Source organism: Scyliorhinus canicula, chromosome 21 (assembly GCF_902713615.1).
Source record: "Scyliorhinus canicula chromosome 21, sScyCan1.1, whole genome shotgun sequence".
NCBI lineage: Eukaryota > Metazoa > Chordata > Chondrichthyes > Carcharhiniformes > Scyliorhinidae > Scyliorhinus > Scyliorhinus canicula.
In genome coordinates, this window is record NC_052166.1 from 17,110,996 (window position 1) to 17,129,751 (window position 18,756).

Sequence of the window (18,756 nt, forward strand, 5' to 3'; positions counted from 1 at the left end):
CGAGCTGCATTTGCAGAAACCCTGTGAGGCATCAAGCTTGGTGAAGATGCGAGCGTTTGCCATTTCGCTCGTGATTTCCTCGCGCTTGGGGATCGGTAGTGTTCCCTGCGAATGTTCTTATTCAGGTCTTTGGGATCTAGACAGATCCGAAGTTCACCAGACGGCTTCTTGACGCACACCAGCGAGCTGACCCAGTCGGTCGGCTGTGTGACTCTTGAGATGACGCCTTGAGTCTGGAGACGCTGAAGTTCGGCTTTTAGCTTGTCCCGCAATGGAGCCGGGACCCTCCGGGGGCATGAACAACCGGTATGGCTGTCTCTTTGAGCAAGATTCGTACGTGTAGGGCAGTGTACCCATGCCCGAGAAAACGTCGGGGTAGTCGGTGAGTAGCAGCTGTATGTCCTCGTAAATGCGTGATGATGCAAGCCGTGTGCAGAAAATCCGCTGAATGAGCTGCAAATCCTTGCAGGCTTGAGCGCCGAGCAGCGAGGACCTGTTGTCTTCCACAATCTCAAAGCGTAGGCCTGTTACGACAGTTTTGTTGGCAACTTGTAGGTGGCAGGATCTCCCTTGGAGATGATCGGGTTGCCGTTGTAGTCAGTGAGCTTGCATGCTGCAGGTAACACCTCGTGCGTCCCTGGGACCGATGCGAGATCTTTGCTCGTTAGCAAGTTTGCTGAGGCTCCCGTGTCCAGTTTGAACGTGATGGGGAAGTCCTGTAGTGCACCGTGGCAGTCCATTCACTTGCAGAGTTGATGGCATGCACGTGTCGAGGTTGTGTCGTCAGCTCTGTGGTCCCGCTGTGGCATAATAATGCCAATGCTGTACGTGTGCTCCCAGGAGTTGAATTCTTCATGGTCGAAAAATTGTCGCCGGGAGCCTGAGTGTTCGTGACATCAACCGTGCGGACTTTCATGTTGCCAGCCGTTGAGTGGACGAGTGAAATTTAGCTGTGGATTGACATTGGGAGGCAAAGTGATTCATTTTTGAACACTTTCTGCACCTTTTTTCCTTGGGCAGGACATTGCCCTTTTAAGTGGGAGGAGCCGCAGTAATGACACTCATGACGTCTGCGTATTGCTGCGTTCGCGCATGCGCATTGCGGTTTCAGACCAGGGCCGGTATTGCGAGTAGTGCGCATGCGCGGACCGATCACTTCCGGGATCGCGTCTTTCAGGACGGTGCGCATGCGCAGACGGGCCAGAGAACGGAAGAGACGGCCTGGAAAACGGAAGAGACGAGCCTGTGAGGGGAATTCACCATCTTTATATCGTCCTCGTGGTGGATGTTTTGTAAGGAATGTTTTTCAAATAGCTCCTGTACCTGCTGCATTTTCTGCTCCTGTAACAAGCATTTTTCTATGGTAGTTTTTAGTGTTAAAATCGTTTTGCAGTAATAGTGAGTCTCTTAGTTTTTGTCAGCAAGACCATAGATTAGCTGATCTCTGATGAGTGAGTTTGTTAAATCACCAAAGTTGCAGCCCTGTGCCAGCAAGCGTAACTCTGTGACCAAGTGGGTGATAGTCTCCCCTTGTTTTTGGAGTCTGTGACGGAGGGTAAATCTTTCAATGATTTCATTGGATTGAGACTTATAGTGTTCAATCCAATTTTGCCATTATCACTTGAAACTTAGTTTTGTCTTCAGTATCCGCATATGTGAACGAGTTATATGTGTCTACCAGTTGCTGGCCACACGATGTGATTAAAAGTGCAATTTTCTTTCCATCGGTGGCTGTATGTAAGTCCTGAGCTAACAAGTACATTTCAAATTGTTGTTTGAACATTTTCCAATTATAATTTAAATTACCTGTAGCTCTCATTGGCGCTGGAAGTACCGTGTGTTCCATTGTTGCAGAAAGTCGTCTGAAGTTGAGAGGCTGCAAAGTCTGGTGGCCTGCCTGTTGCTGGTGCTTCTTCTTTGTCTGCTGTCTTTGTCTTTCTTTGTCTTGCTGGTAGCGCTGGTTCCCTCTGTTCAGAGAATCCACTCCTGTACCATGTTATGCTTCTTGAAAGAATGCTCGAAGTCGTCTTTAGGTTAAGGATGATTTATTGTGTCCCACAATAAATTACAGATTACACTTGATAAAAGGCTGCTCTTCAATGTTCTGCAACTAGGCCCCAAACAGACTAGCACCCTCCAGCTTCTTGCACCTCTTGCCACTCCAACCCCTCCGGTTCCAAGTGGCGGAGGCGGGCCTTCGGCGTTCCTTTTATGGGTGTCCCCGCGCTGCCCCCTGGTGACTCAGGCGAGGATCACCACATATGAAGTACATGAAAGCACTAACCTGCTTTGTAGTTTGAAGTATATTAGGTAAAATTCCAAATGTTGTTCTGTGAAATAAGGACTGATGCTGGATAGTTACTGTTATTACTTTAGGTAGTTGAAGGATTTATTTCTTCCAGTTTTCCTCTTGGTTGTAACTTGTGCGGTGTTATAGTTCCATAGGCACTGTGAGTTTCGCTTTCCCTCAGCCGATTATTTATTTCTCCTGAAGTCTTTAGATTAAAGACACTTACTAAGAGAATTAAACTACAAAATTCCATGGGTTTGAACAAATTAAAATAAACTTTACTATGCAAGGTCAGAAAGAGAAAACAATTTAGAATATCAATCTTATACTCTTAAGTACCCCATACTTATGGGGTATGTGAATTAACAGTGAAACTGTGGTCGGACTCGTCATGCTACACAATAAATGATATATCTGACTAAAGATGAATTTCATGGATTTCTGAAGAACCCACCCAGACGTTGATCACAATCTCACTGAAACTTTGTCTCTCTCATGAGAGTTTCCAGTCATCACTTTCGAAGATATTGCCTTGGAATTCTCTCCAAACGTCGCTCCTATGTTGGCGGCTTTAACAATAGCCCACCTTGCAGGGTCTTGATCTCCCCTCCCAAGACTATTTTTTTCTGGATTTCTGAGCACACTGAAGCATCCATTTTACAAGCACAATTTCAGATCTTTGGCTGTGCCAAGTAGAACACCACAGAGTATGGAGTCATGAACCTTCCATTGCCTTCATGGATCTTCTGGGCTTCTCTCAAGCTCACTTCACCTAGTGTGCTCCCGTGGATTTTTATTTAACCGAGGACTGTTTTTCCTTTTCTTAACTGGGACCTGGTCCTGGCCCCTGCCTCTTGTTTTTTTACCTCTGGGTGACTAATACTGACTTCGCAAGAAGTGCTGTTCTCTGATCCTTGAACTGATCTGGTGCCTATCACAACAGTCCAAGAGGGTCTTACCCTTGTTGCAAGGCAAGAACAAATGTAACAAACTGTGGTACATCTTTTTAAATATTTTGCAAGCTTACATAGCGCATGGAGAAATAGAATGTTTCATAACATAGAGTGGGGAATGCTAATACAGCCTAATCCCACCCTCCTACACGCACAATTTCAGAAAGGGTCACCAGATGTAGATCAGGAAAGTAGCGCTGATTAATTTATTATCCCTCCCTCGCCCAACTGCTCATTCGGCTAAATTTTCTTTCATCTTTCACGGGATATAGGCACCGCTGGCAAAGCCAGCATTTGTTACCCATCCCTAATTTCCGTTGCACTGAACACTTCAGGGAAGAGTTAAAAGTCAACCACATTGCTTTGGATGTGCAGTCACATGTGAGCCAGGCCAGGTAAGGATGGTAGATTTCCCTCCCTAAAGAAGATTAGTGAACCAGATGGGTCTTTATGACAATTGATAGTCACCATTACCGAGACTAGCTTTCAAATCCAATTGTTAATTGAAAACCAGCAGCTGTGGTGGTATTTGATTCCTTGTCCCCAGAGTGTTAGCCTGGGCATCTGGATTACTAGTTCAGTGGCATTACCACTACGCCACCAGTTGCCCCCCCAAAACGGACTAATTACAGGCAGGGGAATTGAATCTGAGAATGTCTGATCTACGTCTCTAGTAGCTCATTGGAATGCCTTTGCTTACTTGGACATGAGGTTCAATACCTTGCCCTGCAGAGAAATGGCACATCTAAAAAATATGAAGATAAAAAATTCATGTGAAAGCACCTAATTCTAGTTACTAAATTTCTACTACAGATTCAATCGTACCAATTAACTTGGTGCTGCTCTTTGGCCAAATATATATAGAGGTTGTGCTTTAAAAGTTATTTCCAGCAGTTAATGGAGTAACATCTTGTTTAGGTGTTAACACTGCTGATGTGATAACTTTGTACATATCTGCAATCAAGGCCCTTCGCGAGTTGGATCCATCCATGGTTATTTTGGAGGTGGTATGCGAACCAGTCCGCAAGTATCTAAGGTACAGTGCTGTATCTCTAGTTCGAATGAGTGGGCAGTGTGTAAAGTAAACACCAAGGGGTGATGATTTGTTGTGTTCTGCCCTTTTCTCACTGTCAGTTATATGTTAATATTGTTTTGGGATTGTTAGAAAGAATGAGGGGCGACAATCATGCCAAAGGATACAATGTTAAAGGGATGCAATAAGAAAGAGACCTGGAGAATGGGTTAATAAAGAATTAATAAATCATATCGCGTTCTATGCTTTATACAGGTATCGGTTAGCTTTAGTTTAATAACAAAGCTTTTAAATTTGTGCAATTCATACTTTTTGTTGATGTAAAATATTAGTTCGGCCCTCAGTGGAGTCCTTTTATAAGTTGGATAATATCTTTGAATAGAAAGGACCAGCAGTTGTATGAGAAAAGGAATTGTTATCAGAAATAAAGAACAGTACGAGGATAGAAGGAAGCAAAGAAGGCAAGATTGGCAACAAAAAAAAAACAGCTGGATATCAGCTTGAAGAGAATTAGGTTAGGATTGAAAAGCAGGTCTCACTGATTGTGGTGAGAATAGTGAGCGAATTCCAACCATCTGTGGTTGATGTCCATTGAAGCTCCATTCATGATGCAACTGTTGAAAATCTTTCTTTCAGTTTTGAATAGTAGAGCTTCTCGCAACCTCCCCACCCCAACAAACATTTAGAATAGTCAAATATCATCCATGTGCCATCTTTTTAGGTCATTAACTTCTCAACCCATCCAATCTGCAGTATTTTTACACCCATAGATATATAGAAGATAGGAGCAGGAGGAGGCCTTTTGGCCCTTCGAGCCTGCTCCGCCATTTATCACTATCATGGCTGATCATCCAACTCAATAGCCTAATCCTGCTTCCTCCCCATAGCCTTTGATCACATTGTCCCCAAGTGCTATATCCAGCCGCCTCTTGAATATATTCAATGTTTTAGCATCAACTACCTCCTGTGGTAATGAATTCCACAGGCTCACCACTCTTTGGGTGAACAAATGCCTCCTTATCTCTGTCCGAAATGGTTTACTCTGAATCCTCAGACTGTGACCCCTATGAGCTGCTTCATACTGAGCTATGTTTTGACATTTGAACGTACAAAACTGCAACTTCTATTTGTGCAGTAATATATAAATCTAGACCAAAATCTACAACATTGATATTGTAAAATGTCCAAAATTGTCAAAACACGTCAAAAGAGACTAGAATCGTCAAATTTGACAAAATAGGCTGGGAATGTTTCATAAACGTTAGGTGGATTGGCCATGCTAAATTGCCCTTAGTGTCCTTAAAAAGTAAGGTTAAGGGGGGGTTGTTGGGTTACGGGTATAGGGTGGATACGTGGGTTTGAATAGGGTGATCATTGCTCGGCACAACATCGAGGGCCGAAGGGCCTGTTCTGTGCTGTACTGTTCTAATTCTAATGCTGGTGGAGGAGGTGCGGAGAATAGGGTGCTAAATATTTTGAATTAATGAATCGTTTGTGATTCATTAAAAGTAAGTTAAAATGGAGGAATCGATTGGTGGAGAATGTTGCCCCGCCGACGATGACTGGCAGGGTCCTGAATCTAGTGATTGTCAGTGAATTCCACAGCTGAGAGGTTCGGACGATTCCCCAAGTTTTCACATGCTTGTGGTTATTGTAAGTGTAGGGGAAAATGATATGGGCACCATTTAACCAAAAATTGTGTGTTCTGCAGAAATTCAAGTTCAAGGACTTAAATATTGGAAATCAGTTATCCAGTTTTAAGTGCAGTATCCACAATAAGAGATGCAGATGATATATATAGAACAAGGTAACACTAGTTCTTAAATTGTGGAGTTCAAAATAGGATCTGGCATGGCAGTGAGGCTGTTTTACTGACGAGGTGATGGAAGGGGTGGGGTGAGTGTTTGTGGGGAGATAGATGATTAACTATTTTACAATAATGAAAGGGATCAGATGAGAACTAGGTTTAAAAAAATATTTGACTTGAACATAATTTAAGAACCGACTGCTTGAGCAGAACCAAATGACATGCTAGACTAGATTTGCTTTATCTGTTGTTTATTTAATCGGGCAGTTAATTTTTGATCTTTATTAGTCTAGTTTTCCGCTTCTTTTTATTTGTGCACCCACAGGACACGGGATGACACTGTGAGACAGATAGTAGCAGGTTTGACTGATGACTCCGAAGGATCTAGTGATCTGGCAAATGAGCTATCCAAAGCAGATCCGATCACTCTGGAGCATGGGCACGATAGTGATGATGACATCTCTGATCCAGAGGACTGGCTTCCTGATCCTGTCGATGCAGATCCAGGTAACTTCAATGCAAGCCTACTTGTGACAATAACAAAGATTATTATTATTCATTTCTAAAACTCCCCAGGAGCAAGAAGAGTGAATCTGGAAGAACGCCTTTGTGGCTTTGGAGGGTTTGAGGATAACAGGCCCAAATCCTAGAGATAACAGCACATATTTTATATTCTGACAACAAATGGATTGGTTATTTAGAACAGCTAATATGAATCTTAAAAGATTTGAAAAGTTATTGCTTATTTCTTACTGAGTGAACCTTTTAGTGCACTGATAATCTTCAGTTCAACATGAATTTATTCCAAGATTGAACAGTCTAAGTGAAGAAGCAATATCAAACGGGTGTCTGACACATTTTTCTGCTTTTTAGTTAGATGAGGGGAGGGAAGGTACACACGTAAATTTGCAGATGAAAATGATAGGTGGGAAAGTACGTTATGAAGAGGACATAAGGAAGTTGCAGGGGGATAAGAGAGGTTGAGTTAGTGTATAATATAGGAAAAATATAAAGTTGTTCACATTGGCAGGAAGAATAAACAAAAATCAGCATTACTTAAATGGAGAAAGGCTGTAGAATTCTAACCTGCAGAGGGATCTTGGTGCTCTAGGACATGAGTCACAAGCGGTTAGTGTGCAGGTACAGCAAGTAGTTAAGAAGTCTAACGGTGGCGCAGTGGTTAGTATTGCTGCCTCACGGCGCCGAGGTCGCTGTCCGTGTGGAGTTTGCACATTCTCCCGTGTTTGTGTGGGTTTCACCCCCGCAACACAAAGATGTGCAGGGTAGGTGGATTGGCCACGCTAAATTGCCCCTTAATTGGAAAAAATGAATTGGGCACTCTAAATATACAAAAAAGAAAAGAAGTCTAACGGAATGGTGTCCTCTATTATTAGAAAAATTGAACATAAAGGTAAGGATGTTATGCTTCAGTTACATGGGGCATTAGTGAGACCACATCTCGAATACTGTGTGCAGTTTTGGCCTCCTTCAAGGAAGGATGTAAATGTGTTGGAGGCGGTTTAGAAGAGGTTTACTCGATTGGTCCCTGGAATGAGCGGCTTCTCTCAGGAGGAAAAGTTAGACCAGTTCGTTTCCACTGGAGTTTGGAAGAATGAGGCCAAAGAGAAAATGCTGGAAAATCTCAGCAGGTCTGGCAGCATCTGGAGGGAAAGAAAAGAGCTAACGTTTTGAGTCCAGATGACTCTTTGTCAAAGCTTTGTCAATTCGTATAGCTACGATTGGAAGAGTGAGGGGTGACTTGATTGAAGTACGAAAGGTCCTGAATGGTCTTGACAAGATGGACGTGGAGAGGATGGTTCCTCTTGTGGTTCAGTCCAGAGCTAGAGTTTTTAAATTAGGGCAGAAATGAGAATTTGTTTCTCTGAGAGTTATGAGACTTTGGAACTCTCCACCTCACAAGGTGGTGGGGATGGGGCATTGAATATTTTTAAAGTGGAGACAGATGGATTCTTGTTAGGCAAGGGAATCAAAGGTTATTGGGATTGGATGGGAATGTGAAATTTGAAACACAAACTGATCAGCTCTGATCTTATTGAATGGCGGAGCAGACTCAAGGGGCCGAGTGGCCTACTCCAGCTCCTATTTTGTATGTTGCTTCTGCAGCTCTTGCTTCAAACCTTAAAATATGCCCCTTAGTCCTTGTACCGTAGACTGATGGGAACAGATTTTCCTTGTCTACCGTATCCAAATCTGTCATTATCTTGTACACCTCTAGCAAAGTGCCAGTGATTTACCTTTCCACCATCCACCATCTTCTACAACCTTTCCACCATCTTCTACAACCTAACCCATATAGCTACGAGTCCCCATCCCTGGAACCATTCTGGTAAACCTCTTCTGCACCCTCTCAGAGACCACATCCTTTTGAAGGTGTAGTGGCCAGAACTGGACTGAATAGCTGGCCTAACCAGAGCCGTATAAAGGTCAGCATAACTTTCCTGCTCCTCTATTTATGAAACCCAACATCGCATATGCTTTGTCGACCACCCTCTCAATATGTTATGCCACTTTCAACGATCTTTGCACATGAACCCTTGGGAGATATTGCCTCTCCCTATCCCTTCTGCAAAATGCATCACCTCTCTTTATTAAATTGCATCTGCCACTTGTCTGCCAATTATGCTAGCCTATCAATGTCCCTTTGTAGGCAATTAGTCTCAAGTTCATTGTTTGCCACTCTTCCAATTTTGGCACATATTGAAATGCTGCCTTTGTATTCCAAGATTGGAGTCACGAGCCCTCACTCAACATTGACACACTGAGCATGATTTATAATAAAGTAGTGTCACTGCCTTCATTTATCATTGGTTTAATGCCATTTGTCACAGACTTCCTCCTCTGTGTTCTGCCTGCACATATAACCCGCAGCCTCCCCTGCCCAGCTCCAGCCTCACTCGCTCTTTCTCTATCTCCCCCGCCCCTTCCCTCGCCGCTCTGCTTGCAGATCTCGACAAAAGTGCAAGCTCCATCTAGTGGCTGAAGTTGGTCAGAGCAGATAGTCAGGATTTCAGTTACAATCTGCACCGACCAACCTCTACCACTAGATGGAACCTGGTGACTTATTTCAATGTAATTCTTTAAAACACCTTGGGCTGGATTCTCCGCACCCTAACGCTGGAATCGTGGCCGACATCGGGGCGGAGAATCCATTTAGAAGTAGATTTAGAACTGAGTTTAGGAGGAACTTCTTCACCCAAAGGGTTGTGAATCTATGGAATTCCTTGCCCAGTGAAGCAGTTGAGGCTCCTTCATTACATGTTTTTAAGGTAAAGATAGATAGTTTTTTGAAGAATAAAGGGATTAAGGGTTATGGTGTTCGGGCCGGAAAGTGGAGCTGAGTCCACAAAAGATCAGCCATGATCTCATTGAATGGCGGAGCAGGCTCGAGGGGCCAGATGGCCTACTCCTGCTCCTATTTCTTATGTTCTTATGTTCTTATGAATCGGGACCGGTTCCCCGATTCTGCGGGCCCCGAAAAGCGGTGTACCCAGAGAGTACGCCATGCTGCCTCGCACCTACCCAGGGCCATTTCTGGAGGCCCGCTCGCCCCCTGACTGGCCAAAGTCCCGATGGCGTGGATCCAATGTGATCCTGCCAGTCAGGAAACGAGCTTCCGCAGCCGCCCTGGTTGGGGGGCGGGGGTGTTGGGGGTGTGATTGGAGGGCGGGGGGGGGGGGGCCTTATGTGCGGCCGGACAATGTTTGGGCGGGCAGTTATGAGCGGCTGATTGGGGGTGGTCTATCGCGGTCTGAGCCCGCCATGGAGCACGGCAGCAGCTGCTGCCGGCCGCCACTGTGCGTATGCACAGCCTCTGACCCGGAGGTGCGCGGGCCTGTTACTGCAGCAAAAGCTGCTAGATTTGTGCCGGGTCCCTGCTAGCCCCCTACAGGGCTGGGAATATGTGGCCCTTTCACGCCAGTTTTCCTGGCAGCACGGTAGCATAGTGGTTAGCACAATTGCTTCACAGCTCCAGGGTCCCAGGTTCGATTCCTCGCTGGGTCACTGTCTGTGCGGAGTCTGCACGTCTCCCCGTGTCTGCATGTGTTTCCTCCGGGTGCTCTGGTTTCTTCCCACAGTCCATAGCTGTGCAGCTTAGGTAGATTGGCCATGCTAAATTGCCCTTGGGGTTACTGGGTTACTGGGTTAGGGTGGGGGTGTGGGCTTGGGTAGGGCGCTCTTTCCAAGAGCTGGTGCAGACTCGATGGGCCGAATGGCGTTCTTCTGCACTGTAAATTCTATGATGATTCTATGAGTTTTAACGCCAGCGTGGGGACATAAGTCCCAAAAACAGAGAATCCTGCCCCTTATGCTGTTTAGTGTTTAATATTGTGTTTCTTTTATAGTTAGTGATGGATTTTATTTTACAAGTTATTTCAGCCAGCAGTGTTGTGCCTGTATTTTACTTTATTTCAGTTTGTACATAGGTTCCTTTGGACATTTCCTGTCCGGAGAAACCTAACTCCGGATTTAACATTGATTCCTTCAGGAACCCACGATTCACTTAAAGTTGCGGCTTTGGAACGCAAACAGAACTTTAAGTGAGGACTGTATATTGATTAAAGCAGTAGTCCTAGCATCGATATTTGGGGAATGCATTATTGACCATTCTCCAGTGAGAGAAATAACCATTTACCATGACTTTCTGCATTCTGTCCTTAAGCCAAGTTGACATTGACCCTTTTATTTCATGTACTACAATTTTGTTTAACTAGCCTTTTATGTGCTACTTTGTCCACATGGATTTTTAGGAAAGGATTTGACAATATGCATTGTCATTTGCCTTTAATGTTACTTCATCAAAAAATTCAGTTGGGTTAGTCAGTCACTATTTGCCTTTTGAAAATCTTCTATTTCCTTAATCAACTCAAACCACTTGTCTAAACTCATCATTTGTCTAAACTCTTCAGTGATATTTCACCTAGCCCCTGTAAACAGACTGTAACTGAGTGTTGGGCAGAGATTTCTTCTGAGGACTTCCGGTGGCGGCAATGATCGAGTGAGCCGCACATTCGGCGGGCTCTCACTCCGCCGAGGCTTTAGGGGCTGATTTCCCCGCGATAGCGGGACTGCGGAGCAGCAAAAAGGCGGCCGCGGAAGTGCAGGGGAGCGGGCTGCACTGCATGGAACTGCGGGAGTCCAGGAAGCAGAGTAAGAGAGAGAGAAAGGGACAAAGGCAAGGAGCAGGGGAAGCTGACCTGGAACCTAAGATGGCGGACACGCGGACCTCGGACTCAGCAATCCAGCAGGCGCTGGATAACATGCTGCAAGTGATGAAGAGCAGTTTTGAGTCGCTGAAGCAGGACAACTTGGACCCACTTCAGAAGGCAGTGGATCAGCTGAATCAGAGGCTGGATGCTCAAGATGTAATAGTTAAGGAGCTGGGAGAGGTGGTGGAGGAGCAGGCGGATGCGCAGACGATTGCGGCGTTAGAAATCGACGGGCTGAAGAAGCGGAGGGGGCTGAGGAAGCTGATGCCGCAGCGTTTCTGGCAGACCTGAAGCCTTTCCTCGACCGCCGGAGCTGGAGGGGACATACAGAGTGCAGGGGCGCCCCCCCCCCGGTCCGATGGTGATCAGGTTCCACAGGTTCGTGGACAAGAAGCGGGTGCTGCGGTGGGCGAAGAGTGCCAGGAGCAGCACGTGGAACAACAGTGTTCTCCGTATATACCAGGACCTAAGCCAGGAGGTGGCTCGGCGGCGAGCAGCCTTTAAACAAGTCAAGGAAGTGCTGTTCAAGAAGCACGTGAAGTTTGGTCTGCTGTTCCTCGCCCGTCTTTGGGTCACGCATCAGGGTCGACACCACTACTTCTCCGAGCCCGGAGAAGCGATGGACTTTGCAAGGGATCAGGGGCTGGTCCCGAAAAGAGGTCCCACGGGCGCGAATTAGGACCCGAGAACTATCGTATGAAGGTTCGCCGAATGTGCCTGGACCGCTGTTCAACGGTTTGCTGGGTTAAAGGTGCCATGTGGGACAGTTGGGACACTTCCCTTTGTTTTTGGTTACTGGTTTTTTTGTTTTGTCTTCCTCTTTTTTCTATTTTTTCCTTTTCGTGTGGATTTTTACTTTTTGTGGGGCTCGCTGAGTGCACTGGAGCCGGTATGGTAACCAAGGGTGGCTGGTCAGCGAGGGGGGTTAAGGACGTGGGTTGGGGGTTTTTGTTGTATTGATGTTCATGCCTTCCTGTGCCAGTGAACTTGCTCCAGCGGGTCGGAGAGGGGGATGGGGCGCCGGGGAGTGGGGATGAGGACGGAGAAACAATGGGAATGAGACAGGGGGGCGCTGGAGTGATGAGTCACCGGGCTAGCAGATTGGCTAGTCAAGGGAGTCAGGTGGGGGGGGCAGAATATAGCCAATGGGTGGCGGGGGTGGGATTACTTGGGGATGTTGCTGGGGGGGGGGGGGGGGGGTTGTTCTGCTGATGTGGGAGGGATTTGAAGTAGGCAATGGAAAACAGGTCGAGGGTGGAGCAGCCAAGAGGCGGGCCAAGAATGGCGCGACTCACAGGCCGGGGGCCGGCCCGAGAAAGGCTATGGCTGACCGGCGTTTGGGGGGGGGTTGTGCCCCCCCAACCAGGTTGATCACTTGGAATGTCAGGGGACTGAATGGGCCGGTTAAGAGGGCACGGGTGTTCGTGCACTTGCGGGCTCTGAGGGCGGACGTAATTATGTTGCAGGAGACACATCTGAAAGTGTCTGACCAGACTAGGCTAAGGAAGGGCTGGATTAGCCAGGTCTTCCACTCGGGACTTTGACTCGAAGTCCAGGGGGGTGGCAATCATGATCAACAAGCGGGTGCAATTTGAGGCGGAGGGCATAGCCGCAGACAGGGGGTGCAGATACCTGATGGTAAGGGGCAGACTGGAGGGGAGAAGAGTGGTGCTGGTGAATATATATGTCCCGAACTGGGACAACGTGGACTTTATTAAAAGAGTGCTGGGGAAGATCCCGGACCTGGACTCTCGTAGGCTAATAATGGGGAGGGGGGGGGTGGACTTTAACATGGTCCTTGACCCGGGGCTGGATCGGTCGTGTCCCAGAACGGGTAGACTCCCAGCAATGGCAAGGGAGCTGAAAGGGTTTATGGGGCAAATGGGGGCAGTGGACCCCTGGAGAGCCAGACAGCCGACGGGAAGGGGCTACTCATTTTACTCGCACGCCCATAAAGTATATTCTAGGGTAGACTTCTTTGTCCTAAGCAGGGATTGTATAGAAATGTAAAGAACACGGAATATTCGGCAATCACTATTTCGGACCATGCCCTGCACTGGGTAGACCTGCAGGTCGGAGGGGCGAATCACCAACGCCCACAATGGATGCTAGACATGGGACTGTTGTCGGAGGAGGGGATCTGTGAGAGGCTTCAGAGGTGTATGCAGAACTACTTGCAGGTGAATGATACGGGGGAGGTCTCAGCGGCGGCCCTGTGGGAGGCGCTGAAGGCAGTAGTGCGGGGAGAGTTGATCTCAATTGGAGCCCACAGGGCCAAGGCGGGCAGGGCAGAGATGGACAGATTGGTTAGGGAAATGTGTCGGATAGACGAGGAACGCGCGGAGTCCTCGGGGGAGGATCTACTCGGGGAGAGGCAGAGACTACAGGCGGAACTGGGGGCACTATCCACGAGTAGGGCCGTGGAACAGCTTAGGAAGGCAAGGGGCATGGTGTATGAGCATGGGGAAAAGGCCAGTAGACTGTTAGCGCAGCAACTCAGGAAGAGGGAGGCGGCCAGGGAAATAAAGAGTGATGGATGGGGAGGGGTGCAGAGTGGAGGACCTGGCAGGATTGAATAAGGTATTCCGGGACTTCTATGGCAAGCTGTACGCTTCGCAGCCCCCGGAAGAACTGGAGGAGATGAAAAGGTTTCTGGACGGGTTAACATTCCCAACAGTAGGCGGGGGGCGAGTGGATGGGCTGGGGGCCCCGATTAGCGTGGAGGAGGTATTGGGGGGCCTAAAGGCCATGCAGTCGGGGAAAGCCCCGGGGCCAGATGGATACCCAGTCGAGTTTTATAAGAAGTTCTCTGAGTTAGTGGGTCCGGTCTTGGCGAGGGTTTTTAATGAGGCATGGGACAGAGGGACCCTGCCGCCGCCGATGTCGCAAGCCACCACATCACTGATATTGAAGCGGGGTAAGGACCCGGAAACGTGCGGGTCATACAGGCCAATCTCCCTGATCAATGTAGATGCCAAGCTCCTGGCAAAGGTCCTGCTGATTAGAATTGAGGACTGTATACTGGAGGTGATTGGGGATGACCAAACTGGGTTCATGAAAGGTAGGCAGCTGTCGGCCAACTTGAGAAGATTACTCAATGTGATAATGATGCCCCCGACTGGCAAGGAGGTGGAAGTAGTGGTGGCGATTGATGCCGAGAAGGCCTTCGACCGGGTGGAGTGGGGCTATCTATGGGAGGTGCTTGGACGGTTTGGGTTCGGGGAGGGACTGGTGAATTGGACCATGCTATTGTATCAGGCCCCAAAGGCCAGCATCAGGACAAACAGAAGTGTCAGAGTATTTTAGACTATACCACGGGACCAGACAGGGCTGTCCGCTCTCCCTGCTGCTGTTTGTGCTGGCCATAGAGTCGCTGGCGATTGTGCTGAGAGCCGCAAAGGGATGGAAGGGGATGGTGAGGGGCGGGGTAGAACATAGGGTCTCTCTTTATGCAGACGACCTGCTCCTGTACGTGTCGGACCCACTGGCCGGGATGGAAAATATACTGGAAACATTGAGGAAGTTCGGCCAGTTCTCAGGGTACAAATTAAATATGGCCAAGAGTGAAATGTTTGTGGTACAGGCAAGGGGCCAGGAGAACAGATTGAGAGGGCTACCATTTAGGCTGGTTGAGGAAAATATCCGGTACTTTGGGATCCAGGTGGCGCGAGACTGGGGCAGGTTGCACAAGTTAATTTCGACCAGGGTGGTGGAACAAATGAAGGGAGAGTTTCGGAGATGGGATGCACTCCCGCTGTCGCTGACAGGGATGGTGCAGACTGTAAAGATGACAATCCTCCCTAGATTCCTGTTCATTTTTCAGTGCCTCCCGATCTTTATCCCTCAGTCCTTCTTCAAAAGGGTTAACAAGATGATCATGAGCTTTGTCTGGGCGGGAAAATCCCCGCGGGTGAAGAAGGCGATGCTTGAGAGGAGCCGCAGCGAGGGAGGGCTGGCACTGCCGAGTCTGATTAACTATTACTGGGCGGCTAACATCGCTATGATAAGGAAGTGGATGGTGGGTACGGGGTCTATCTGGGAGCAGGTGGAGGCTGCTTTGTGCAGGGGCACCAGCTTGGCAGCCCTGGTCACGGCTCCTCTACCGCTGCCGCCGGCCAGGTACTCCACCAGCCCGGTAGTGGTGGTGACCCTGCGGATATGGGGCCAGTGGAGGGGGGGGGGGGGGGGGGGGGCGTCTGTTTGGGCGCCAATCTGCGACAACCATCGGTTTGCCCCCGGGAGTATGGGTGGGGGGTTTCGAGCATGGCGGCAGGCGGGGGTGGGAAGGTTGGGCGATATGTTCCTGGAGGGGAGCTTTGCGAGTTTGAGGAGCTAGGAGGAGAAATTTGGTCTGGTAAGGGGAAACTATTTCAGGTACCTACAGTTGCGGGACTTTGTCCGTAGACAGGTCCCATCCTTCCCAAGCCTCCCGCCAATGGGGATCCAAGACAGAATAGTCTCTAGGGGGAAAGGAGGGGAGGGTAGAGTCTCTGATATTTATAAGGTGCTCATAAGGGGGGAAGGGTCCCAGACGAAGGAACTGAAACTCAAATGGGAGGCGGAGCTAGGCGGGGAAATGGAGGACGGGCTGTGGGCAGAGGCCCTGAGTAGGGTAAATGCGACCGCAACATGTGCCAGGCTCGGCCTGATTCAGTTTAAGGTCGTTCACCGGGCCCACATGACGGTGGCTCGGCTAAGCAAATTCTTTGGGGTAGAGGACAAATGCGCTAGGTGCGCAAGAGGACCAGCGAACCACGTACACATGTTTTGGACATGTCCGATGCTTAGGGGGTACTGGGAGGGATTTGTGGGGACCATGTCCCGGGTGCTAAAAACGAGGGTGGCGATGGGTCCAGGGGTGGCAATTTTGGGGGTTTCGGAGGACCCGGGACTTTTCTCAGGCTCATCTTTTGTTTTGTTCAATTTAATTTGATCTGAACTCCAGGTTGCTGGTTGAGTGCTCCAATAACACTTGTGGGTTCAAATGAAATGGGAGGAAGTCCACAGAGAATATTCTAAAAACCTGTAAGAAAGAGACGGATTTGATCCGGCTTATGGCAGAAATACACATTGCAATGATGGTCCAGGAGCTATCACGGTACGTACAGCATGGCAGCACAGTGCTGGGCATAGTTGCTTCACAGCTCCAGGGTCCCAGGTTCGATTCTTGGCTTGGGACACTGCTGTCTGTGCGGTGTCTGCACTTTCTCCCCGTGTCTGCGTGGGTTTCCTCCAGGTGCTCTGGTTTCCTCCCACAGTTTAAAGATGTGCGGGTTAGGTGGATTGGCCATGCTAAATTGCCCTTAAAAATAGGTGTCCAAAAAAAAGGTGGGGTGATGTTCCTGGGCTTACTGGGATGGGTGGAGGTGTGTGTTCGATGGGCCGAATGCCCCCCTGTACTGTAAATTCTATACCTCTGAATTTAACATAACTTATTTCTCACTGGATTGAGTGTCCTCCTCACAACATCATGCTTTAAATATCTTTACTTCTCCATTTACTTCTCCTAATCTTGATTTCAGGTAAATTTGGTTCCAAACGAAGATCTTCTGACATTATCACTTTGCTGGTTAGCATTTACGGCAGCAAAGAGTTGTTTATCAATGAATATCGAACACTACTGGCAGATCGAATACTCCATCATTTCAGCTACATTACCTGCAGGTACTGAGATACATGCCTTGTTGCAGCGTTGGAATAGAATGCTTAACTATAATTGACCTGCCTACTGATTCTGAGCCATTTCCAATTAATAATCATTGGTGTAGAGTCTATTCTGTTCAGACGATTGTAGGTTTGGGTCCAACTCGAGGAGGGCAGAATGTTAGCCAGCACAAGCACTTAGATGTGTCCACTTCCAACACGCTCCTGGTTGTTCTCCCTTCTGGAGGAGATAGCTCTGAGAATGTGTGGATGATGGTCAGTCTACATCTTGTCCTAAACATACTTTGGGTGGGGGGGGGGGGGGGGGTGAAGAAGATGATTTCTCATTGTCATGAGAAGCAGTTGGAGTAAAGTAGTCAAACAGAGCCTAGTAGAGGTGACAATAGACAAATGAAGCAAGTTGTAGCAGGTGAGACTGTGTCAATGCTTTGCTGTGAGTAAAGGAGATTTGCAAGCATAACAAGCCTGGCAGATACTGCAGGCTTAGAATGATGAACTTGTGAAGTAAAGGTGGTGATAGCACGTTTAGCGAGTTGGTCACACCGCAGGTGAAGGTTACTGAGGGAGATAGAAAATGGGTGACCAAAAGAAAGAGCAAGAGTAGGAAGGCAGTGCAGGTGTCCCCTGCGGTCATCTCCCTGCAAAACAGATATACCGCTTTGGATACTGTTGAGGGAGATGGCTCACCAGGGGAAGGCAGCAGCAGCCAGGTTCATGGCACCGTGGCTGGCTCTGCTGCACAGCAGGGCAGGAAGAAAAATGGCAGGGCTATAGTGATAGGGGACTCGATCGTAAGGGGAATAGACAGGCGGTTCTGTGGACGCAATCGAGACTCCAGGATGGTATGTTGCCTCCCTGGTACAAGGGTCAAGGATGTCTCGGAGCGGCTGCAGGACATTCTGGGGGGGGGAGGGTGAACAGCCAGCTGTCGTGGTGCACATAGGCACCAACGATATAGGTAAAAAACGGGATGAGGTCCTACAAGCGGAATTCAGGGAGTTAGGAGTTAAACTAAAAAGTAGGACCTCAAAGGTAGTAATCTCAGGTTTGCTACCAGTGCCACGAGCTAGTCAGAGTAGGAATGTCAGGCTAGATAGGATGAATGCGTGGCTCGAGAGATGGTGCAAGAGGGAGGGATTCAAATTCCTGGGGCATTGGGACCGGTTCTGGGGGAGGTGGGACGGTCTGCACTTGGGCAGGACTGAAACCGATGTCCTAGGGGGGGTGTTTTCTAGAGCTGTTGGGGAGGGTTTAAACTAATGTGGCAGGGGGATGGGAACCAATGCTGGAAGTTGGAAGGTAGTAAAACAGGGACAGAAACAAAAGGAAGTAAGGGGAAAAGTGCAAGGCAGAGAAGACATAGTCAGAAATCCATAAGGGCGACAGTACAAGGTACAGTGACTGAGGGGAGCACAGTGAATAGGCCCAGTAATAACAAAAGGAATAAAACTGGAGATGTTAAGATTCAAAACAGAGGTAAAAAAACCAACATAAGTGTACTTTACCTGAATGCTCGTAGTATTCGGAATAAAGTAAATGAGTTGGTGGCACAAATCATCGTAAATGACTATGATTTAGTGGCCATTACTGAAACATGGTTAAAGGATGGTCACGACTGGGAGTTAAATATCCGAGGGTATCAAACTATTCGGAAGGACAGAGTGGATGGTAAGGGAGGTGGTGTTGCTCTGTTATTTAAGGATGACATCCGGGCAATAGTAAGGGATCACATCGGTGCTATGGAGGATAAAGTTGAATCCATTTGGGTGGAAATCAGGAAT

At 48.0% G+C, this 18,756-nt stretch overlaps 1 protein-coding gene across 1 annotated transcript in view; it reads left to right on the plus strand.

The window, feature by feature from the left end:
• Positions 1–18,756, plus strand: part of anapc2 (anaphase promoting complex subunit 2) — a 68,891-nt gene that overhangs the window by 20,614 nt on the left and 29,521 nt on the right. Inside the window, 3 exon segments of the mRNA XM_038782589.1 lie at positions 4,162–4,279; positions 6,409–6,590; positions 16,834–16,975. Coding sequence (XP_038638517.1) covers positions 4,162–4,279; positions 6,409–6,590; positions 16,834–16,975 — 442 coding nt within the window.